Here is a 25,082-nt window from a genome sequence, read left to right on the forward strand (position 1 = left end):
TAGTATTGCTGGCTCAGCAGCTGCAGCAGGTGGTTGTGTGACAGGGGGCTTAGTCCCTGGGCACCACATACACTTGTCTGACCATTATATTTATCTATAGTCTCTTGCACACAACATGCTATATATTGCTGCATAACAATGTGTAAAACAGCTCTATGCGTTACCTGAATTAAGGGGTTAAACCACTGCACTGATAACACAGATGGTTATTTAACTCCCTTAGAGCCACCACACACAAAGATGGAGCATAGATTAATCCCTTTGTTATAGAAAAGCTTTGACCCCATAATTAGGCACTCTGTCCCTTACCCGTAGTTGCCAACAGTCCATGATTTCCAGGGACAGTCCCTGGATTTTGTTGTATGTCCCTGGATTTTTTTTGTCCCTGAAAATCTCCTTTGCACATTTGTTGTTTGCATATATACACACACACATACATATATACAGATAGATAGATGATAAATAGATATAGTGTATTATTTAAATATAATTCATTCCTAATGGAATATTGTTATTATTATTGAATGGGTTCACATATTATTTGTCTTTCTAATTTTGATGCCCAGAATGTGTTCCAGAGACTGGGTAGGTGTAAGAGCTTGGTGCTGTAATCTGTATAATAAACTATGGATAAGTCTAAATGATACTATTACTTTCAAATGGGTGTGTTTTGATTGCAGAACTGAGTGGGCGGAGCAGTGGAACAGTAGGTCGTCAATACTCCAGTAACCCGCTTGCCTGCTCTGCTGTAAAGTGTCCCTGGAATTTTTTTGAAATGTTGGCAACTATGCTTACCCCCCCCCCCCAAAAAAAAAAACAAAACAAGACACAGTAACTTGGGGTTGAAAAGGCCGCAGCCAATTTATTTAAAAAACGTGTAAACAAATAAATAACTTTTTTAAACCACCTGAAAAGATATTGGATACAAAGTAACCAACATTAGTGATTGCCCCATAGGAGCTCAATAACTCTTCAAACTTTATCAAGTAAACATATTGCTAACCTCTCCTGAACCCACAGAAGGTACCCACATTACTTCCGAAACTTCTCAGGCATTAAGAACACCGCCGTAACACCTCCCCTGCCGTACAAAAAAACGGAAGGGCGGGCGGGAGCTGCTCTTCCTCCCAACAGGTCCGGATATGGAGATGGCACCTTCACTTCCTGCCTCTCCTTAACTACTCTAATCTGAGAGCCAGCCTCTATTCCTTTCAACCTATCCCTTGATTCCTCTGGCCTGCCCTGGGGTCAAAAGCCCCTCCCTTCTATGCTCTGCATCCGTAGCTGCCTTTTTCTGTAAGCAGCAGCACTTACCTGCAACCTCCATCCCAAACTCACCATCCTGGGAACTTTCTATCCTTTATAAATAGGGCAACAACCTTTCCAATGTGGGTACCACCATGAACATGCACAAGTGCAGTATCACTTATACACAGTATTGGTAGCCATATTGCAAAGGTTGTATCCCTGCCATATATAATAATATAATTGCAACCTGGAAGTTATACTGCCCTAGCTCAGTGTCATTTATGGTGGTGGCCATCTTGGAAAGGTCTCTTCCATTTTTATTAAAGGATTTGGTGACCTCAATTTTTGTTTAGTTCTTTCCCTATGACATTCAGCCCCAAACACATTGCTATAGCCCCCCAGTAAAGAGAGTCAAACGTCATTTAGGTCTAAACTGTCTTTCAGAGTACAGTCAGATATATATAATGTAGATTTCTCCTCTGCGACAGACTTAGGGCTCGATGATTGAAAGCTCTCTGGGCTGACAGCATTATTAAAGAATTGGGCGATAAGCCTGCCAGAGGGCAGTCTATGTTTTAAAAATACAGACCCCTAAGATAAAAAATAAAAAAGTAAAATTACAGAAAAAAATAAACTAAGCTATCCAAAATACAAAATTTAAACTTAAACTAATACCCCTATAAAAATAAAAAATCCCCTCCAAAATAAAAACACCCCCTAATCTAATACTAAACTACAAATAGCCCTTAACAGTGCCTTTTGTATGGCATTGCCCTAAGTTAACAATTAGAAAAAGAAAGTGTCTCAGTGTGACACTATAGTAACTGCTTCCAAATGGAGTAATGTCCGGATCAAAAAACGTTAACAACTTCCCCAACAAAAAACGGACTTTCAGCTTTCAATTCTTATTAGTGCTCCTCTTTATTATATGTATGTACAAGCGCTTATGTCCACAAAGGTAATGTACAGCGCTAATATCCACTTTAACACATGCCCCAAGCTGCGGTGAATCTCTAATCTTTCACACTTAGCAATGGTATGCATCGGCTTATGTATAGATTCAAAAACATCAACATCAAGGCTATATATCCATCTCACCCAAGACCTCAGCACCTCTCAGCTCCCTTTCATACCACTCAACAATACCTCAGGCTCGGGATCTCTGCAACCGCTGTTCCGGACTCCTGTCCGTCCACTCCATGCGGATTCAGCGTGTTCCGTGTCCTCGCGTCTGCTATGACGTCACTTCCTGGTTACCGGTATGTTGTAAGTGAATGGGGTAGCGAGTCTGAGGGAAGATTCACGGATATAACCGCAAGCCTTTTTCTTCACAGCTCCTGCTGCCTTGTTAAATGTTGGTCTCAAGTGCCAATGATACACCGCATACCCTTGGTTAGGCAATATAAAAGTGTCCGTCCAAAGGAAGATAATGGGAAGGTCCAGACCGCAGTGCAGCCTCAGCTACTGACTTAGGCAATTTTGCAAAGCATAGAAGAAAAAACAAAGTCGTCAGTAGCTGGTTTAAAAATAAAAAGTCTCTTTATTGAAAAAACACTAAAACATGGAGGGTATGTACCCTTAAGCAATATAGACTCTATTTTGCTTAAGGATACATACCCTCCATGTTTTAGTGTTTTTTCAATAAAGAAACTTTTTATTTTTAAACCAGCTACTGATGACTTTGTTTTTTCCTCTATGCATTGCCCTAAGTTAAACAGCTCTTTTACCTCTAAAAAATACTAAGCCCCCCCAACAGTAAAAAAAACCCACCCACCAAACCCCCAAAATAATTAAAACTACCACTAAAAATAAATAAACTACCCATTGCCCCTAAAGGGGCATTTGTATGGGCATTGCCCTAAAAGGGCATTCAGCTCTTTTACTGCCCTTAAATGGGCAGTCAGCTAAAGCTAAAAAAAAACCTAATCTAAAAAAAAAAACATCTAAAAAATTAAAATAAAAAGCCTAAACCTAAGCCCCAAATAGGTACTCACTGTTCCTGAAGTCCAGCGGAGAAGGTCTTCTTCCAGACGGATCCATCATCTTCTATCTTCATCCAGAGTAAAGGCGGAACGGAGCAGAGGTGTGGAGCAGTGTTCCCGATGCCTGAATCCTCAACAGCGGCGGTCCTCAATGGCGGCAGTCCGCAGCGGCGTTCCTCGGCAGCATGGAGGCTCCTCTTCATCCGATATCCGTCATAGACTAAAGATTGAATGCAAGGTACCGCAATCAATTTGGGGTACCTTGCATTCCTATTGGCTGAAATTTTGAAATCAGCCAATAGGATTAGAGCTACTGAAATCCTATTGCCTGTTCAAATCAGCCAATAAGATTTCAGTAGCTCTCAACCTATTGGCTGATTTCAAAATTTAAGCCAATAGGAATGCAAGGTACCCCAATAAATATGGGGTACCTTGCATTCAATCCTCAGTGTGCAACAGACGATTGCATGAAGAGGAGCCTCCACACCGCCGAGGACCACCGCCGTTGAGGATCCAGGCATCAGGAACACAGCTCCGCACCTCCGCTTCGCGCCGCCTTCACTCCGGATGAAGATAGAAGATGATGGATTCGTGTGGAAGAAGACCTTCTCCGCGGCACTTCAGGAACAGTGAGTACCTATCTGGGGCTAAGGTTTAGGTTTTTTATTTCAATTTTTTTTTTTTTTAGATTAGGGTTTTTTTGTCCTTGAAAAAGAGCTCATTGCCCTTTTAAGGGCAATGCCCATACAAATGCCCCAATGGGTAGTTTAGTTTTTTTTAGTGTTAAGTTTTTTATTTCGGGGGGCTAGGTGGGTGGGGGGGATTTACTGTTAGGGAGGACTTAGTATTTTTTAGAGGTAAAAGAGCTGTTTAACTTAGGCAATGCCCTACAAAAAAGGACCTTTTAAGGGCTATTGGTAGTTTAGATTAGGGGGTGATTTTATTTATATAGGGGTTAGGTCTAAAAAAAAAATTTTTTGATAATTTTGTTTATTTTTTTCTGTAATGTTAGACTTTTTTTATTTTTTATAATTTAATGTTATTTTTTTATTTTAATTGTAATTTAGTAGTAATTGGGGTTAATTTAGGGGGTGTTAGGTTAGGGGGCTTAGTAATTAAATTAGTTATTTGCATTGTGGGGGGGTTGGCGGTATAGGGGTCAATATATTAATTAGGGTTATTGCAATGTGGCGGTTTGGCCCTTTAGGGGTTAATAGGTTAATTAGGGTTATTGCAATGTGGGGGTTTGCCGGTTTAGGGGTTAATAGGTTAATTAGGGTTGTTGCGATGTGGGGGTTTGGTGGTTTAGGGGTTAAAAGGTTAAATAGGTTTTTTGCTATGTGAGTTTTTTGCGGTTTAGGGGTTAATAGATTAATTATGTTTATTGTGATGTTTGTGGTTGAGGTTAAGGGGTTAATATTCTAATTATGCTATTTGCGGATTAGGGGTTAATTACTTTATTGTTTTGCGATGTGGGGGTTGACGGTTTAGGTGTTTGTTAATACTTCGTCTGGGAGGTTAGGTTTTTTTTGTTATTTTCTTCGCGCGGGCGGTTATGTGTTTTTATTTTTATTTCTTGCTGTGGTTACGTGTTTTTTTAATTATTTTGTGTGGGCATTTGTTTGCTGTTGGTTTTATTAAGGCTTCGGGTTTGGTTAGAATCTTTCACCACCCTGCCATTTTCGGAATCCACCTGGATGCAGCTACGCTACATCCAGGTGGATTCTTTTGGCTGTGCGCAGCCAACATTCTTTTGGCTGCCTTGTGCAGCAAACATTCCTTTGAGGATGCGTGCTTAACTGGCGACAGCGATTGACGCGTTACAAACGTGATTATAGTATAGATTCTCACAAGTCCTTTTTCCCTAGTAGAATGATCTAGTAGAATCCAGACGCACCCTCCATCTTTCCTGCCTTGTGTTTAAGAGCTTTTCTGGGAAGCACCTACCAGAGCAAAATGCTCTCTCCAGCTGTTCCCACCTCCTATAACCTCCGATCCAGTACCAGCACATTATTTAGCTTGCCTCAATACAAAAAGAAAGCAGCTCAATCCTCCTTTTCCTACAGAGCACCACAATTATGGAACAACCTCCCAAACACTTTCAAACCTTCCCCAAGCCTAATATCCTTTAAGAGATCCCTCTATACATATCTCAAAAAAGAATGCCCCTGTTATGGTTGATTATATATTTCCTACCTGTTCTATATAAAATGTTTGCATCTATTGTGTATTATTATTGTTTTTGTATTTTATTGTACCCTATTGTATCAATGCAATGTTTTGTGGACCCAGGACAAACTTGAAAACAAGAAAAATCTCAATGTATCCTTCCTGGTAAAAAAATGTATAAATAAAATCTAAAGCCATTTTTTACCCTAAAAACAGGGTGTCTCGCTAAGGGGCATATACTGCATTTTCATATAAAAAGTGCACAATAAAATTTGTATTTTAAACATCAAAGAAAACAAATATTTGTACCATTCACACAAAAAGAAGCAGGGAAAAATTGTATTGTTAAGGCGCATCAAAAATCATAACAAAATTCTTCACCAAAAATTGTATTTTAACAAAAACGTAAAATTTGTATGTAATTTAAACATTTAAATTGTATTAAATATGCACAGCGTACATCGTAATTTTAGTACACTGGGTGTACAAAAACCACACCAAAATTTGTACTTATAAATACAAAAAAGCAAAGTGTAATTGTTGTTTTTTCGTAAAATGTGCAGAACATGGGTGTATATGAAAATGTCTCTCTAATCCCAACACAATTCTGTAAAGATTTTTGCACTGCAGATCTCACAGTTTTTTTCTCGCCAACTAAAAGGTGGCGAGTTTTTCTCAAAACACTACGAATACTTAAAATGAATGTAAAGTTAAATCGTTTACCTAAAGTGAAACGATAGAAGTTACAAAATAAATGAGAGTTTCATTCATGTAATCTTTAGGATATACTTATCTTCAGAGCTATTTCACTATATACGCTACACGGAAAAGAGATGAAGCTCCGGTCGCCATTTTCATCAATTAATTGACAGCTGACTCATCTGCAATCAACTAATCGTTGTTTCCCCCCTGGGGCGTTCAGCCCCTTTGCACAAAGGCCCCCTTGTTATTTTGCATAGGGCCTATAAATGTAGATTATGGAGGTTTTGTGTGCTTGAGATGAAAACCAGATCACACATCTGGTAAGTAGGGAATTCTGTGCCCTTGCTGTACATTTCTGTTTGGAGGCAGTTGCTTTTAAGTTCATGTTTGTGTCAAAAACATTCTTCTTTGGGGAGTAGCTGAGTTTAAGGTTGATAGAAGAGCAACAATTAATTAAATATTTTAAAATATATATTAACAAAAGTGTCGTTCTGTTTGTCGCTTTCTTTTGGTCAGAGGGGAATTGCCTGGTATTTCAGGTGCCAATAATTATTACATCAATTGGGGTTTAAAGGGGTATAACAGTACTTCTTTAATTAAAAGAAAAAAAAATGTATGTGTTAAATCAAAGTAAACATAAAAAGAAAGAATGTTGTAAAAAAAAAAAACAACAAACAACTAGCTTGTTTTATTGCAAAAGGAGCTGTGTTCTCAGTGTAACTTCTGCCTCTAGATAGGGGAGCAGACATGCTGAAAACATAGGTTACATTCTGCCTCTTCTGAACATTGGCAGAACCTGACTTCCTGTCTCTAGTATTCACTGAACAGTAAATCAGCTCATATTACTCTAGAAGATTTATGACATCAAGCTAGATAAGCCTTCCTTTAGAGACCCCAGCCCCCTTGTAGGGTGGTGTCAGGATTCAGAAGTAATGAACACTGGACAAAGGAAATAATACAAAAAAGAAATAAAAGGCAAAATCCTTTTAAAATGAAGAATAATACATATTGCAATTATTTATAGTAAATGTAACCCTTTGAATAGAGAAATGAAGAAAAGACAAAACCAAAGGAACATCAAAGTCTTTATTCCCTTTATAGCACTCTCTTGGTATATTTTACAAAACTGAAAAAAAATACATTTCAGTAAAACTGAATTGACTTAAAGGGACACTGAACCCAAATGTATTCTTTTGTGATTCAGATAGAGCATGCAATTTTAAGCAACTTTCTAATTTACTCCTATTATCAAAATCTCTTCATTCTCTTGGTATCTTTATTTGAAATGCAAGAATGTAAGTATAGATGCCGGCCCATTTTTGGTGAACACACTTAGTTGTTCTTGCTGATTGGTGGATAAATTCACCCACCAATAAACAAGTGCTTTCCATGGTTCTGAACTAAAAAAATAGCTTAGATGCCTTCTTTTTCAAATAAAGAAAGCAAGAGAACGAAGAAAAATTGATAATTGGAGTAAATTAGAAAGTTGCTTAAAATTGCATGCTTTATCTGAATCACAAAAGAAAAAATTTGGGTTCAGTGTCCCTTTAATGAATTATAAGTTTTGTGAGATTAAAAAAATACAAATTGAATACATTTTAATGCTTTATCTGTACATGCAGTTGTTTTGTTGTTGTTTATTGCGTTCTTTACAATTTACATATTTCCTACAAGCTCTACCTTGGTAGTAAAACTTCAGTGCCATGTGGTAGAAGTCATAATGCGCATGTGATAGGCTTATAGCTAAAATACCCATCACATCACTAGGGAAGTTCCTGAGTCTTAACTAAATGTAAAAGACCCCCTATGTCTCAATGCAGTACAAATATGGAGCAAAAAGAAGTAAGTGGCAGACAAGAGGGTCAAAGCACTACTGTTTACATGTGTTACTGGCAACTAAACAGGTACAATTATTGATTTGTATGTAACTGGCAGCTGAGGGACAAAATGACTGCTCAGTTGTGACAAAATATACATGGTTGGATAAAGAGTGGGAGCTTTTGGGGGGCATTATGTGACTTCCAACCACCATTGTTCCCAGACACCTAGAGAACGTCCAGTAATTTTGTGGAGGAGGACATCTGGCAACCATTAAATTCATTACAGGCTTTAGGTGTTGGTGTCCACTGCATTAACATCATCCTGCTTCTGAATCATATTTACTCCTGCTTTACGAAGAGAGCGAGTGGTATTTTGGGATTTAGAAGATACCCCAGGTGACCTGGGTGGAGATACTTGCTCCCTTTTGGTTGGGGGTAACCTTGCAGGTGACCGGCTGTATCTACGCGTTGGCTGAACGAGGGGACCGGGAGATATGCCTGATGGAGCACAAGAACCTGAAAAACTCGGTGAACCCCGATCAGATGTTCTGGATTCAGTTGGGGAGTCCTCTTCTGCTTCAGGAGAATCCTTAGAAATAAATTAACACTCAGTTACTTTTGTGCTTAAATGACCAAGAATTTATTGTTTGTATAATTTCACTGACTTTTCTTAGACTTAAGTGCTATATACAATATTTATTTATCAATTTCAGTGATTTCTTCTTCTTTTTAATTACTACAAAAGTGATATGTTTGTTTTCTTTAAATAGATCCATCACTTCATAAGAAAGTCCAGCAATTGGCTATAACTATGTGTTTAAGTACCAATTGGGAGCTGCAGAGAACTGCTGTTTCCAAGCGGACACAGCCTGAGAGTCCATTAGCAGCAGCAATTGCACAACTGGGTCATGCAACTGCTGCTTTTGATTGGCTCACTGGATGGGTCCACTTGGGACCAGCAGTTTTCAGCAGCTTCTAAGCAGTACTTTAACTATGTGTTTAACCGCACAGGGGTTGAACACACAGACTTGCAGAGTCAGTAGTGTTAAAATTACATGTTCTGGAAACAGTACACATAGAAAAACGTTATTATTGAAATTTACTGCCATTTGTACAACAGGTATTAAATATGTGAGTTAAAATAAATATATTTGGGTGGATAGAAAAACTATTACAAATATTAAATTCTTCTTAAAGAGACACTAAACTCACATTTGTTTTCTTTTATGATTCAGATAGATCAGCAATTTTAAGCAACTTTCTAATTTACTCCTATTTTAAGATTTTCTTCGTTCTCTTGCTATCTTTGTTTAAAAAGCAGGAATGTAAGCTTAGGAGCCGCCCTATTTTTGGTTCAGAACCTGTGTTATGCTTGCTTATTAGTGGCTAAATGTAGCCACCAATCAGCAAGCGCTATCCAGGGTGCTGAACCTAAAATAGGCCGACTTCTAAGCTTACATTCCTGCTTTTTAAATAAAGACAGCAAGAGAACGAAAAAAAAATGATAATAGGAGTAAATTAGAAAGTTGCTTAAAATTGCTACTCTATCTGAATCATGAAATAAAACATTTGGGTTTAGTGTCCCTTTAAGTGAATCTATCTGATGAGATTGTTTCCAGCATTTTGATGAAAATCTTAAATACAAATCTATTTGTTCCTTTTGTGTGACAGCAGAAGAAACAATAATGTCTCACCTTATCCTTTAATAAATACAAGGTGACAGGATTTTTACATTCATGCTCGCTAGTCCTTGTGATTATTTCAACTGCACAAAAAAAATAAACAATTATTGGTATATCTGATCATGGCTGTTTCCCATAGTATAAAGAACTGCAAAGAAATAATTTGTTTAAAGGGACATTCTTATGTAAACATTACATTCTGTAATTCGTTACAACGTGTTATATTTTTATTACTTACCATAAATAGCTAAATAATTTACCAGCACAAAAGGGGTTATACAGATAGATAAACTCTCACCAGTGTTGCAACTCCCAAGCATTAAAGGGATATATTACCCAATATTCTTCTATTATTTATATGAAAGAGCATCAGTTAAACATATTAATAATATTTTTAGTAAAAAAAATGATTGAGTAAAAGCTGTTTAAATTTAAGCTGAAGCTATTAGGAAGTGCACGATTATGTGCAACTGAATGCTCAGGCTCATTAGATAGTACAGAGAACATATTTGATTACTATGTCTCTGTAAACCGCCTGTGATTGGTGGTTATGTATAACTACTGATTGGCTGACCGGCTATGTTATGCTTGGAAGCTGCAATTGGCTCCCGGAGGTATCCTGCTGCAACATGTTTCTACTCCTGATTGGGACTTTAGCCATGTGTTTAACCACTTTGTGTGGATAAACACACAGTTAACAAGGGACTTTAATTCAACAGTAATTAGGGCAGTTTACTTTTGCACTACTATATCCCTTTAAGTAGTGCTGATAACAGGTTAACATCAAAAACAACAATATGAATTTTTAGGGTAATTGTGAATGTAACTGTTATACTACAGCTCCATCTAGTGGCTGAATGGAAATATGTTTTACACAGGGATTGTGCATAGGAAACAAAACTGCAATACATTTGTATTATTTATGTTGCTTCCTTTTTATGTCATTTGACTTTAAAATATCTGTAAAATAATTAAACACATAGTTAAAGTAAGCTCCAGAGAAACAACACACTACTAGAAGCTAGCTGAACACATCTGGTAAGCCAATCACAAGAGGCATATTTGTGTATCCACCAATCCCCATGAGCATAATGTACATTTTATAAGGGAAGTAACATAAAAGTCTCTTAAAATGACATGTTCTATCTTAACCATGAGAGTCTAATTTTGAATTTCACTCATCTTTAATGTGAGAAGATGACAAGGGCAGTAGATAGAAACTTTATGTGGGGATAAGTGGGTTGAATTTGCTAATTTGCCTGGGATCTGCTATTAGCAGGAGAGAAAACTCTAAAATGTATATAATGCATATGAATTAACACTTAATATCATGAAATGTTACATATCTGTTAGACCATTCTTCCAGTTCCCCTAACAGGTCAGATTTCCATGATATCTGATCACAGGTGAAATAATCAGCTGATCAGTAACCATGGTTACTAACCTACTCTCACCCATCAGCTGATTATTTCACCTGTGCTCTAGTTCAGATATATTGAAAACCTGACCTGTTGGGGTTACTTGAGGACCGCGGTTGAGAAACACTAGAGCATGTCATTTTAAGACTAACCACCCTAGATTACTCTGTGTTTAACCCACGCAAAGGGGTTAAACACATGGTAGAATTACTGCCCGGGACCTGCAAAAGCACTGCTGGTCCAGATAGGAAACTGCCACTGATCCAAACAGCAGCGTTAGTTAACTAGCACAGCTGATTGGAGCAGCTGCAGTTTTCCCTCAGGATCAACAGTGCTCTGCAGGGCCCGATCAGTATTTCTACCATGTGTTTAACCCTGTTGCAGGGGTTAAACACATTGTAGTGCAGGGTGTATTTTGCAGCTAACAGGAATACTTTTACTGTTACTGACTGACTGAAAATCAGAGCTCCTATTGTCTCATTGGTGGATAGTGACAAGCCTCAAGCATAAAACAAAAAGCGTTTGCTTAAAATGCCCATTTTTAGACACAACAAAAGGTGGCTCTGTATTTACACTGAATCTCTTTATTACTTTTTCACATAAAAGATCTAAATTCTGTCCGTTATTAATTGTGAATTATGATACCTTCATTTTTGAGAGGATCGTCGGCTTGATCTCCGTATTCAGATGAGCCATTTTTCTCCAACGTATGCTTTTCTCTAAAATATACAAATTGTTTGAAACTGTCAAGTTGAGGAAGCACTGTGATAATGTTAACTTTTGGCTACTTTGTAATCTTTTGAAGAAAAAATATATATATGTAATTTAAAGAGACATAAAACACCTAGTAATTACAAGACTTTTCTGTTATAATGATCTAAAGGTCTCTGGGCTGGCGAGATTATTAAAGAATGCGCAACAGTACTTCTATTTCCCTGGTGGAATGATATAACGCCACTTTTTACCCTGAAAATGGTGTCTGGCTATGGGGCGTATACTGCATTTTCATATGTTATGTGCACAATAGAATTCATATTTTAAACATTATACAAAATAAATAATTGAACCATTCACACAAAAATAAGCAGTGAAAATGGTATTGTTAAAGTATTAAAAAAAAGTCAAATTTGTATGTAATTTACACAGGAATAAATCATATTAACTATGCACAGTGTAAATCGTAATTTAACTATACTGGATGTGCAAAAATCACTTAGAAATTCGTACTTATAAGTACAAAATACAAAGCGTAATTGTTGTGGTTTAGTAAAATGGGCTAAACATGGGAATTTATGAAATTGTCTCCAACCCAAACATAATTCTGTAAAGATTTTTAAACTACAGATCTCACAGTTTTTTCTCGCAAATGAAAATTTAGTGAGCTTTTCACAAAATACTCAGAATACTTATAACCCTAATAGACAAACACATGCATACGAAAATATAGAATATAAGATGCTATAAGCAAAAAGTAATGTAATGTGATTTATATTGGCTGCAGGATTTACTTTATAAAGTGCCCCCCCCCCGCCCCCTGCTCACTGCTAACTTCACTCTATAGAGAAATGTGTCCCTTTATAGCAAGCGCCATTACTTTCAATAGGAGACATCTCATCACTCACAGGGACTGACACATTTTACAATAATTCCACCAGGGCAGCCCCTGCAAGAATCAGTGAGAAAACCATGTCTGAACCCTTGAAGTTTAGATCATCTGGTTCTATGTGTGAAAGCTTTCAGAACAGGTTAACACTTTGCTGCAACTGGTTTTCAACAGCCAAACTCCTCCACCACTTGTCTTGTTTGAAGCAGAAAAAATATATATATATTTGCTAATAAAGCAGACAGTGCTAGGCAGAGTATTAAGATTGTTTTGCAGTTCCTTATATGACTTCCTGCTAAGGCTAGTTAGGGACATATATGTAAAAGGGTAAAACTTGTAAAGTCTGGTGTCTGCACTTTCAATTCCCAGGATAGGAAATTCAATAACTTGAAAAGGGGGCAAAATAAATCATGACAGTATTTTCCAAAGTTTTTTTCTGCTCATTTTATATTATAACCTCAGAGTGTTTTATGTTTTTATTTTTGATTATATGTAGACGTTTCCTTTAAAGAATCAAGTTGATTTTTTCTGGTCTTAGACACATGAAGTATAAACTATTGTAATAAATTACATTATTCAATGACTGGCAGACAATATATCTAGATTCATTAAAGTGAAAGTCAATCCTAGCATTTTACAAACGCTAGGATTGACTATTGAAACAAATAAAGAGGGCTTTCATTCATGAAGTATAAGTTACTTCATGTAGAAAGCTCCTTTATTTGTTTCAATCGATCGCCGTTCTTAGCTGCCACGGCAGCCCACGGCAGACCTCTTAGCCAATAACCGTGTGGTAATTCTGTCTCCCATGGGCGCCAAGCCAGATTTACCGTACGGCTATTGGCTAAGAGGTCAGCCAATCGGATTGAACTTGAATCTGATTGGCTGATTCAATCAACCAATCAGATTTTTCTACCTTAATTCCGATTGGCTGATAGAATCCTATCAGCCAATCGGAATTTGACGGACGCCATCTTGGATGACGTCATTTAAAGGAACCTCATTCGTCAGGAAGTCGTCGTGCCGGATGGATGCTCCGCGGCGGAGGAGCGAAGAAAGAAGATTGAAGATGCCGCTTTGCTTGAAGACATCACCGGATGGAAGAAGACTCTCTGCCGCTTGCTTGAAGACATCGCCGGATGGAAGAAGACTTCACTGCAGCTTGCTTGAAGACATCGCCCGGATCGGATGAAGAGTTCTGCCCGGCGGGGTGAATACAAGGTAGGGAGATCTTCAGGGGGGTAGTGTTAGGTTTATTTAAGGGGGGTTTGGGTTAGAGTAGGGGTATGTGGGTGGTGGGTTGTAATGTTGGGGGGTGGTATTGTGGGGTTTTTTCAGGCAAAAGAGCAGTTTTCTTTGGGGCATGCCCTGCAAAAGGCCCTTTTAAGGGCTGGTAAGGTAAAAGAGCTAACTTTTTAAATTTTGAATAGGGCAGGGAATTTTTTTTATTTTGGGGGGCTTTATTATTTTATTAGGGGGCTTAGAATAGGTGTAATTAGCTTAAAAATCTTGTAATTTTTTTTTATTTTTTGTAATTTAGTGTTTGTTTTTTGTGTAATTTAGTTTAGATTATTTAATTGTATTTTAGTTTAGATATTTGTAGTTTATTTAATTTATTGATAGTGTAGGTGTATTTGTAACTTAGGTTAGGATTTATTTTACAGGTAAATTGGTAATTATTTTAACTAGGTAGCTATTAAATAGTTATTAACTATTTAATAGCTATTGTACCTAGTTAAAATAAATACCAAGTTACCTGTAAAATAAATATAAACCCTAAAATAGCTACAATGTAATTATTAATTACATTGTAGCTATCTTAGGGTTTATTTTATAGGTAAGTATTTAGATTTAAATAGGAATATTTTAATTAATAATATTAATATTAGATTTATTTTAATAAGAGTTTAGTTAGGGATGTTAGAGTTAGATAGGGTTATTATACTTAATATATATATATAATATAATAACAATATTAACTATATTAACCCTAATATAATTAGGGTTAATATAGTTAATATAGCTGGCGGCGGTGTAGGGGGATTAGATTAGAGGTTAATGTCTTTAATATAGGTGGCGGCGGTGTAGGGGGATTAGATTAGGGGTTAATACATTTATTATAGGTTGCGGCGGTGTAGGGGGATTTAGATTAGATGCAAAAGAGCTGTTTACTTTGTGACAAAGCCCCGCAAAAAGCCCTTTTAAGGGCTGGCAATAGAGCAGTTTACTTTGGGGTAATGCCACGCAAAAAGCCCTTTTCAGGGCTATTTGTAGGGTTAGACTTAGGTTTAGTGGTAGGGATAGTTTAGTATTTTAGGGGTTAAATAATTTAATATAGCTGGCGACGGGGTAGGGGGATTAGATTAGGGGTTAATTAATTTAATATAGGTGGCGGCGGGGTAGGGGGATTAGATTAGGGGTTAATTAATTTAATATAGGTGGCGGCGGGGTAGGGGGATTAGATTAGGGGGTAAATAATTTAATATAGGTGGCGGCGGGGTAGGGGGATTAAATTAGGGGTTAATAATTTTAAAATAGATGGCGGCGGGGTAGGGGCTCACTTTAGGGGGTAGGTAAGGTAGATGGCGACGGGGTAGGGGCTCACATTAGGGGGTTATAGATTTAATATAGCTGGCGGTGGGGTCCGGGAGCGGCGGTTTAGGGGTTAATAACTTTATTAGGTGGCGGCGGGTCCGGGAGCGGCGGTTTAGGGGTTAGTACATTTTTTATTATTAGGAGAGTGAGGGGGGATAGCGGATAGAGGGTTAGACGTGTCGGGCTAAGTTTGGGAGGCGTGTTAGACAGTGCGGGTGATTTTATAACTTAGTCAGGTTTTGTAGGCGCCGGCAGTTTCTAAAGTGCCGTAAGTCACTGGCGACTCCAGAAATTTGTACTTACTCAGATTTCTGGACATCGCTGGTTTATCCGACTTACGGCACTTTAGCATCTGACGGCGCCGTATATAGGATAGCTCGAGTTGCGAGCTGAAACTGCGGGCGGCGGGGGTTCCCTCGCTTGCGCCTGCAAACTACGCTGCATATTGGATCGCGCCCCATGTTCCTTTAAGGATGGGGAAGTGTGCCTGGGTCTCTAACATTCTACACAGTGACTGGATAAATCAGAGCACAAGCTCATCTACTGTACATCTGTCTTAATTAGACAGAGCAAAATGAAAAGACCAGGAACATGGATTTCACTAGGCTTTTCAATAGGTGTATACCTGAACTGTTCTTGATTTACAAAACATTTTTAATTGTACTAACAAAACTTTCATGAGGTGTGCACTGCAAACAAATGCACATTTTGCTAACAAAATGACAAACCTACTTTTATTTTGTAGGCTGGTGTTTTGTAAAGAGTTATAGCTAAAGAAAAGTCCTGTCTAGGCTGTTATAATATTCAGCAGACATTCAGCCATTCTTTAAATTTATATTAATGTATTTATCATACTTCCTGGATGGTTTCCAGCAAGCGCACACTGTTACCAAGGTAACCAGAAGAAATATTCCTCCTGTAGAAAGGATTATATAAAGGGAACTTCTTTCTGCAAGAGGAAAAAAATGTTACTGTTAAATCTGTTAGGCACACAAAAAATATAAATAGTAAAAAAACATTAAAGTGACATTGTACTAAAAAATGTTCTATCAAGCATATGGTAATAGCAACAATCACACATAATACATTTATATTTTAACTTAAAAAATGGTTAAAGGGACAATGTACTTAAACAATTAGCTGATAAGTTCCTTGTATTTAAAGCTGCTGCAGGATTACCCTTTTAAATGGGCTGGGCTATCTCTCTCTAAGCCCCACCCACCCCTACTTGGAGGTTGAATTCTGTTGTTGCCTTTTCTTTACTTCTCTATAATGACCATTGCAGTATTTGTATATTTAGTACAGGTGGTGGATTTAACATAAACCCAGCTATTATAAATGACAAAAGGTAAACTAGCTATTAGTTAACAATTTAATACACTATAGCAGGTAAATCAATCATTGGGAACACATTCAAGGTCCCAGGGCAAACTCTGTGGCAGGGCCCCCACATTTGAATCTGAACAGCACCCCTCCAAAGCATAGGTAATGAGCAATATATATATATATATATACAGTATATACAGGTGTGTATATATATATATATATATATATATATATATATATATATATATATATATACAGTATATATATATAAATAGATAGATAGATAGATAGATAGATTGATAGATAGATAGATAGATAGATTGATAGATAGATAGATAGATAGATATAGATACAAAGGGAGGTAATAGGCGCAGGACAGAATTCATTCAAAGTCTAAAATTGAGGGATAGTAAATACATATAAATATATGTGCAAATACCAAACTCAGAATCTAACACTTATGTGAACACGTGAAATGTAGTGCAATACTAGTCACTTAAAAATGAATAAATAAAACACTTCTATATTTCTATCTTAAAGAAAAACTATAGAGTGACAAAAATAAAGTCAATAAAATAACATAAAATAACGTACAATAAAGTCAAGAGGGAATTTTAATAAAAAAAAACCCTTTTAGTATAGTTCATCAACAGTCCAAGTACAATATCAGTTTTTAAAGGAGAAGTAAATGTATATGGTGACAAAAGATCCCCTTAAAGGGACACTCAGGTTAAATTACATTTTCATGATTCAGATACAGCATGTCATTTTAAACAACTTTCCAATTTACTTCCATTAAAAAAAATGTGCACAGTCTTTTATATTTACAATTTTTGAGTCACCAGCTCCTACTGAGCATGTGCAAGAATTCACAGACTATACGTACATGCATTTGTGATTGGCTGATTGCTATCACATGGTACAAGGGGAGTGGAAATATACATAACTTTGAAATTTGTTATAACAAAAACTACTACTCATTTGAAGTTCAAACTAAGTGCTATTGCATTGTCTTGTTATATTGCATTTGTTGTTTATGCAAATCTAATGTGTTGACTGGTCCTTTAAATCACCAAATTGGACACAAAGTGACCAATATCAAGGTTCCCAGGTGAAGGAAAGAAACTTTGTTCCAATATCCAGAGCAGTTGGAGTGCCCAAAACCAGTGATAATAGGTGAAATTCCTACTTACGAAAAGAAACCTCAATCAAATGAGGTAAGTGCCGCATAAATAGTTAAGTTGTGAGCTCCCCAGATGGATGGTGATCCGCTCTTTGAATGCTCCTTGGTATAAATCAACTCTCCACTCTCTCCCCACGTCTCTCAGCTCCAACGTATAGGTATGGGGGAAAAAACAAAGCACACACAGGATAGTGCAATACCAAAAAAAGCACAATTAGTATCATACTAATCCTCTGATGAAGACGGCTAAAATAAGATGTAAAACGCGTTAGGAGTAATCCGGTGAGGTTTTATACACCACCTGGGCTATCATTGATCCCTCATATACATCCACACATCAGGCTGTTTTTAACATTTGGATGAATCCTTCGTAACAATTTATGAACTGTTTGACTGCTTTTACAAGATGTGTTATTTATACCTCATATGTTAATTGAGGTTTAAAAGTGTAAGCGAGTTTTACTAATGTGCTTTTAACAATAAAATTGTGCTTTTTTTGTCAAACGGTACTGCACTATCCTGTGTGTGCTTTGTTTTTTCCCCATACTTATCCGTTGGAGCTGAGAGACGTGGGGAGAGAGTGGAGAGTTGATTTATACCAAGGAGCGTTCAGAGAGCTGATCACCAATCAGCTAGGGAGCTCACAACTTAACTATTTATGCGGCACTTACCTCATTTGATTGAGGTTTCTTTTCGTAAGTAGGATTTTCACCTATTACGACTGGTTTTGGGCACTCCAACTGGTCTGGATATTGGAACAAAGTTTCTTTCCTTCACCTGGGAACCTTGAGATTGGTCACTTTGTCTCCTATTTTGGTGATTTAAGGGGATCTTTTGTCCCCATATACATTTACTTCTCCTTTAAAAACTGATATTGTACTTGGACTGTTGATGAACTATACTAAAAGGGATTTTTTTATTAAAATTCCCTCTTGACTTTATTGTACGTTATTTTATGTTATTTTATTGACTTTATTTTTGCCACTCTATAGTTTTTCTTTAAGATAGAAATATAGAAGTGTTTTATTTATTCATTTTTATGTGACTAGTATTGCACTACATTTCACGTGTTCACATAAGTGTTAGATTCTGAGTTTGGTATTTGCACATATATTTATATGTATTTACTATCCCTCAATTTTAGACTTTGAATCAATCCTGTCCTGTGTCTATTACCTCCCTTTGTATCCATTTTGTTTTTGCTGTGACAGTGGACTTACAGGGGCGGGGACCCCTATTTGTTCACTGTTTGGTTCATTGGGCAGCTTCTCAGGATTCTTGGGTCTTATATTGTTCTCTAAGAGGTATACTACTACTTAGCGCTGTATTCCAGTCCTCTTTTTATCTATCTATCTATCTATCTATCTAAATAGGAACTGGTATCAGTTCTGCCCTGTAACAAGCAATCAATGTGTAAAATGTAAAATGTAAATTTCTTTCATAATTCAGACACAGCTTACAATTTTGAAAAAATATCCAAGTTACTTATATCATTAAATTTACTTACTTCCCTTGGTATTGTTTGTTGCAGAGCATATAATCGGCCAGATTACAAGTTTTGCGTTATGAGTGGCTCGATAATAACTTGCAAATTATTTCCACCGCTCACCTTTAATAGCGCTGCTATTACAGGTTTTCCAAAAACCTGCGTTAGCGGACAATATGGTTGCGTTGAGCTCCATACTGCACACAAATACCAGCGCTGCTTTGAGCTGGTTTTACTTGCTCGTGCTTTCCCCATTGATGTCTATGAGCCGGCTAAAAAAAAGCCTAACATCTACAATAAAGGAGCATAAAGCTCCATAACGCAGCTCCATTGATTCCTATGGGGAAAGAAAATTTATGTTTAAACCTAACACCCTAACATAAACCCCATGTCTAAATACCCCTAATCTGCCGCCCCTAACATCGCCGCTACCTACATTACAGTTATTAACCCCTAATCTGCTGCCTCCAACGTCGCTGCCACCACTATACTAAAGTTATTAACCCCTAAACCTCTGGCCTCCCACATCACTAACACTAAATAAATATATTAACCCCTAACCCTAAGTTTAAACTTTTCTCACCATATTTACCCCTAGGAGTCTTTGCCGTTTTTATTGGATTATTAATAAAGATTTTTTTTGTTTTTAGACCGCCTTTGGTTACCAGCACATTTTTTCCTAAAGGGTTACTGGCTTTTTTTTCTTTTTTTCTGTTACTAAATAAATATATTAACCACTAACCCTAAGTCTAACCCTAACACCCCTAACTTTAATATAATTAAAATAAATCTAAATAAAACTTACTATTATTACCTAACTAATTCCTATTTAAAACTAAATACATACTTACCTGTAAAATAAACCCTAAGCTAGCTACAATATAACTAATAGTTACATTGTAGCTATCGTAGGTTTTATTTTTATTTCACAGCTGTCACATGATACTGGGGGAGGGAACATTGGATTAACTTTGACATTTAATATTTCAAAGTAAGTTCTATTGCATTGTCTTTTTATTGTGTATGTGTCAGTTATTCAGTTCTACTGTATTAAAGGGACAGTAAAGTAAAAAAAAATCTTTCATGATTTAAATAGGGCATGTCATTTTAAACAACTTTCCAATTTACTTTTATTACCAATTTTGCTTTGTTCCCTTGGTATTCTTAGTTGAAAGCTAAATCTAGGAGGTTCATGTGCTAATTTCTTAGACCTTGAAGATTGCCTCTAATCGGAAAGCATTTTGTCAGTTTTTCACCACTAGAGGGCGTTAGTTCAAGTGTTTCATATAGATAACATTGAGCTCCGGCACGTGAAGCTCCTAAGAGCAAGCACTGATTGGCTAAAAATGCATGTCTGTCAAAAGAACTGAAATAAGGGGGCAGTTTGCAGAGGCATAGATACAAGGTAATCACAGAAGTAAAAAGTATATTATTATAACTGTGTTGGTTATGCAAAATTGGGGAATGGGTAATAAAGGGATTATCTAACTTTTTAAACAACAAAAATTTGGGTGTTTACTGTCCCTTTAAGTGCTCCTTTAATTACACAAGATTTAAAAGAATTTTAGTAACATAGATCTTGACCTGCCCTTTATTGACATACACACTTGCAATAAAAAGAAAACTGTTATTATATTTACTGCTTTTGGTGCCAAATCTTCCCTTAGTAATTAATGTCTCCAGCTGAATAACATAAAGAACTAATTTATCTGAAAAACATAACACTTAATTGACTCTTACACTTAGAGGTGACATTGTCTTTGCAATTTCCTTAAAGGGACATCAAGCACAATATATAATACCCCACAACATTTAATTGTACATGGTAAAAGCCTTGCACAACACATTTTTATTATTAGTTTTTGTCTGCTTTATCTGTAATTTACATTAAATTGAAATAAAAACCCTGATTCAGACAGAGCATGCAATTTTAAACAACTTTCCAATTTACTTCTGTTATCTAGTTATCTATTATCTAATTTTCTGTGTTTTCTTGTTATACTTTGTTGAAGGAAAATACGCTCAGGAGTGTGCACGTGTCTGCAGCACTATATGGCAGCCCTTTTGCAACAATGTTATACATTAGCAAGAGCACTAGATGGTAGCAGTTTTATAACAATGTTATACATTAGCAAGAGCACTAGATGGCAGCAGTATTGTAACAATGTTATACGTTAGCAAGAGCACTAGATGGCAGCAGTTTTATAATAATGTTATACATTAGCAAGAGCACTAGATGGCAGCAGTTTTATAATAATGTTATACATTAGCAAGAGCACTAGATGGCAGCAGTTTTATAATAATGTTATACATTAACAAGAGCACTAGATGGCAGCAGTTTTATAACAATGTTATACATTAGCAAGAGCACTAGATGACAGCAGTTTTATAACAATGTTATACGTTAGCAAGAGCACTAGATGGCAGCAGTTTTATAACAATGTTATACATTAGCAAGAGCACTAGATGGCAGCAGTTTTATAATAATGTTATACATTAACAAGAGCACTAGATGGCAGCAGTTTTATAACAATGTTATACATTAGCAAGAGCACTAGATGGCAGCAGTTTTATAATAATGTTATACATTAGCAAGAGCACTAGATGGTAGCAGTTTTATAACAATGTTATACATTAGCAAGAGCACTAGATGGCAGCAGTTTTATAATAATGTTATACATTAACAAGAGCACTAGATGGCAGCAGTTTTATAATAATGTTATACATTAGCAAGAGCACTAGATGGCAGCAGTTTTATAATAATGTTATACATTAGCAAGAACACTAGATGGCAGCAGTTTTATAACAATGTTATACATTAGCAAGAGCACTAGATGGCAGCAGTTTTATAACAATGTTATACATTAGCAAGAGCACTAGATGGCAGCAGTTTTATAATAATGTTATACATTAGCAAGAGCACTAGATGTCAGCAGTTTTATAACAATGTTATACATTAGCAAGAACTCTAGATGTCAGCAGTTTTATAACAATGTTATACATTAGCAAGAGCACTAGATGGCAGCAGTTTTATAACAATGTTATACATTAGCAAGAGCACTAGATGGCAGTAGTTTTATAACAATGTTATAAATTAGCAGGAGCACTAGATGGCAGCAGTTTTGCAACAATGTTATACATTAGCAAGAGTACTAGATGGCAGCATTTTTGTAATAGTGTTATACATTAGCAAGAGCACTAGATGGCAGCAGTTTATAACAATGTTATACATTAGCAAGAGCACTAAATGGCAGCAGTTTTATAATAATATTATACATTAGCAAGAGCACTAGATGGCAGCAGTTTTATAACAATGTTATACATTAGCAACAGCACTAGATGGCAGCCGTTTTATAATAATGTTATACATTAGCAAGAGCGCTAGATGGCAGCAGTTTTATAATAATGTTATACATTAGCAAGAGCACTAGATGGCAGCAGTTTTATAACAATGTTATGCATTAGCAAGAGCACTAGATGGCAGTAGTTTTATAATACTGTTATACATTAGCAAGAGCACTAGATGGCAGCAGTTTTTATAACAATGTTATACATTAGCAAGAGCACTAGATGGCAGCAGTTTTATAACAATGTTATACATTAGCAAGAGCACTAGATGGCAGCAGTTTTATAACAATGTTATACATTAGGAAGAACACTAGATGGCAGCAGTTTTATAATAATGTTATACATTAGCAAGAGCACTAGATGGCAGCAGTTTTATAATAATGTTATACATTAGCAAGAGCACTAGATGGCAGCAGTTTTATAACAATGTTATACATTAGGAAGAACACTAGATGGCAGCAGTTTTATAACAATGTTATACATTAGCAAGAGCACTAAATGGCAGCAGTTTTATAATAATGTTATACATTAGCAAGAGCACTAGATGGCAGCAGTTTTATAACAATGTTATACATTAGCAAGAGCACTAGATGGCAGTAGTTTTATAATAATGTTATACATTAGCAAGAGCACTAAATGGCAGCAGTTTTATAATAATGTTATACATTAGCAAGAGCACTAGATGGCAGCAGTTTTATAACAATGTTATACATTAGCAAGAGCAATAGATGGCAGCAGTTTTATAACAATGTTATATTATTATTATTATCATTTATTTGTAAAGCACCGCCAAATTCCATAGCGCTGGGTACAATGATAGGGGTATACAATAACAAAGATTTGTGACAAAATACAAAACATAACAAAACTAAACAAATCTAGTACAGGAGGAAGAGGGCCCTGCTCCAGAGAGCTCACAGTCTATAGGTTAAGGGTGCAGGACATAAGCAAGAGCACTAGATGGCAGCACTATTGTGATGTAGTGTTCCAGAAATTTGCACGCTACCTATCTAGATATCTCTTCCACAAAGAATACTATGAGAATTAAGCAAATTTAATAATAGAAGTAAATTAAAAACTTTTTAAAAATGTTATTCTTTATCTGAATCATTATTCTTTATCTGAAAAGAAACATTTTGGTTTTCATGTCCATTTAAAAATTGTAGTTTTTTTCCCACTGTCCCCAGTGAAGCTAGAGTGCAATTCTGCAAAATTCAGAACTCTGACACTCATACATACTGCACAGTGATTGTTTGATTTGTGCAGAAACTCATCTATTCCTGCCCCTAATTGTGAATAGCAAAGCAGACGCTAGTGCTATAATTATATTCTCTGACTAATTAAAGCAAGTCATTTTTACACTATAATAACCCTTTAAGTACCAATTAAGCTCTGCTCATTTTTAAATTCCTATATCCCCTATTTTAGGTTTTTATTTTTCTTACTGGACCTAAGCTGACTGCTAGGTACCATATAAACTGCTTACTTCTTCCTATTTCATTTACATGTTTTGTTTCATCATCTTGGTAAAAAAAAAACCATAAACTATAGGGAGATTGCAAAGTGTATTGATGACTCTGCAATATATATATATGCAATGGCAAACAATAAAAATTCATTCCAATATTTAAAGGGATATTCCAGTCAAAATTGAAAACCACATGGGTGCATTTCGGTATTAAACAGAAGCAATTTTGTAATATACATGCATTAGCAAAAATGCTTCTAATAAAATCTATAGCTGTTTCAAAAGTGTATTTAAGTATGCACCGTGCACCAGCATTTTAAACACAGCACTTGCTCAGAGAGTCTAAGGTGCTTGTACCATCTGGTAATGACTCAATTTGTTAATTGCTGACATGATACAAGCCCCACTGGTGCTCTGAGCAGCTGCAGTATTTAAACTGTGGGTGCAGTGACCATATCTAGCTATGCTTCACATGCACGTGCAGAGAAAAATGTTAGCACTAAAACAGTGATAACACTTACTAGAAGCATTTTTGCCAATACATGTATATTACAAATATCTTTCTATTCAAAGATGTCATTAATCTATGTACATTTAAATTTTGACTGGAATGTCCCTTTAAATCAAGAACTTAAGTTAAAAGCACAGAAATTCAGAAATTAAACTCCTCATAACATGTAATGTGTGCCTATTGTGTATAGTGTGTTATGTGTGTGTGAGAAGTATTAGACTAAGCACTATATTTAGTGTGAAATGCGTCAGTTCTTTGAAACCCTTCCATGTGTGGTTGGTTTTTTTTAAGTTTGTAATAAAAGCAGTGTTTGTGTGGTGTGTCAGCAGTGTTTGTGTAGAGTGTAGACTGTTTGTATGTGTGTGTGTAATATGTACAGTGTGTAGTGTGTGTGTAATATGTAGAGTGTGTATGTGTGTGTGTTCTGTGAGAGTGTAATGTGTGTGTACTGTGTACATACAGGTATATATATATATATATATATATTTATATATACTGTATATATTTATTTATATATACATGCTGCAGTTAAAAGTATGCT

At 36.3% G+C, this 25,082-nt stretch overlaps 1 protein-coding gene across 1 annotated transcript in view; it reads right to left on the reverse strand.

Moving 5' to 3' along the window:
- Window positions 1-7,652: 7,652 nt before the first annotated feature.
- Window positions 7,653-25,082, reverse strand: part of HEPACAM (hepatic and glial cell adhesion molecule) — a 34,024-nt gene continuing 16,594 nt past the window's right edge. Inside the window, exons 5-8 of the mRNA XM_053690909.1 lie at window positions 16,075-16,168; window positions 11,667-11,740; window positions 9,616-9,686; window positions 7,653-8,510 (exon numbers count right to left, since the gene is read on the reverse strand). Of these exons, the coding sequence (XP_053546884.1) occupies window positions 8,211-8,510; window positions 9,616-9,686; window positions 11,667-11,740; window positions 16,075-16,168 (539 nt within the window). The 3' untranslated portion in view covers window positions 7,653-8,210. The remainder of the gene's footprint in view (window positions 8,511-9,615; window positions 9,687-11,666; window positions 11,741-16,074; window positions 16,169-25,082) is intronic.

Source organism: Bombina bombina, chromosome 8, assembly GCF_027579735.1.
Source record: "Bombina bombina isolate aBomBom1 chromosome 8, aBomBom1.pri, whole genome shotgun sequence".
Classification (NCBI taxonomy): Eukaryota; Metazoa; Chordata; class Amphibia; order Anura; family Bombinatoridae; genus Bombina; species Bombina bombina.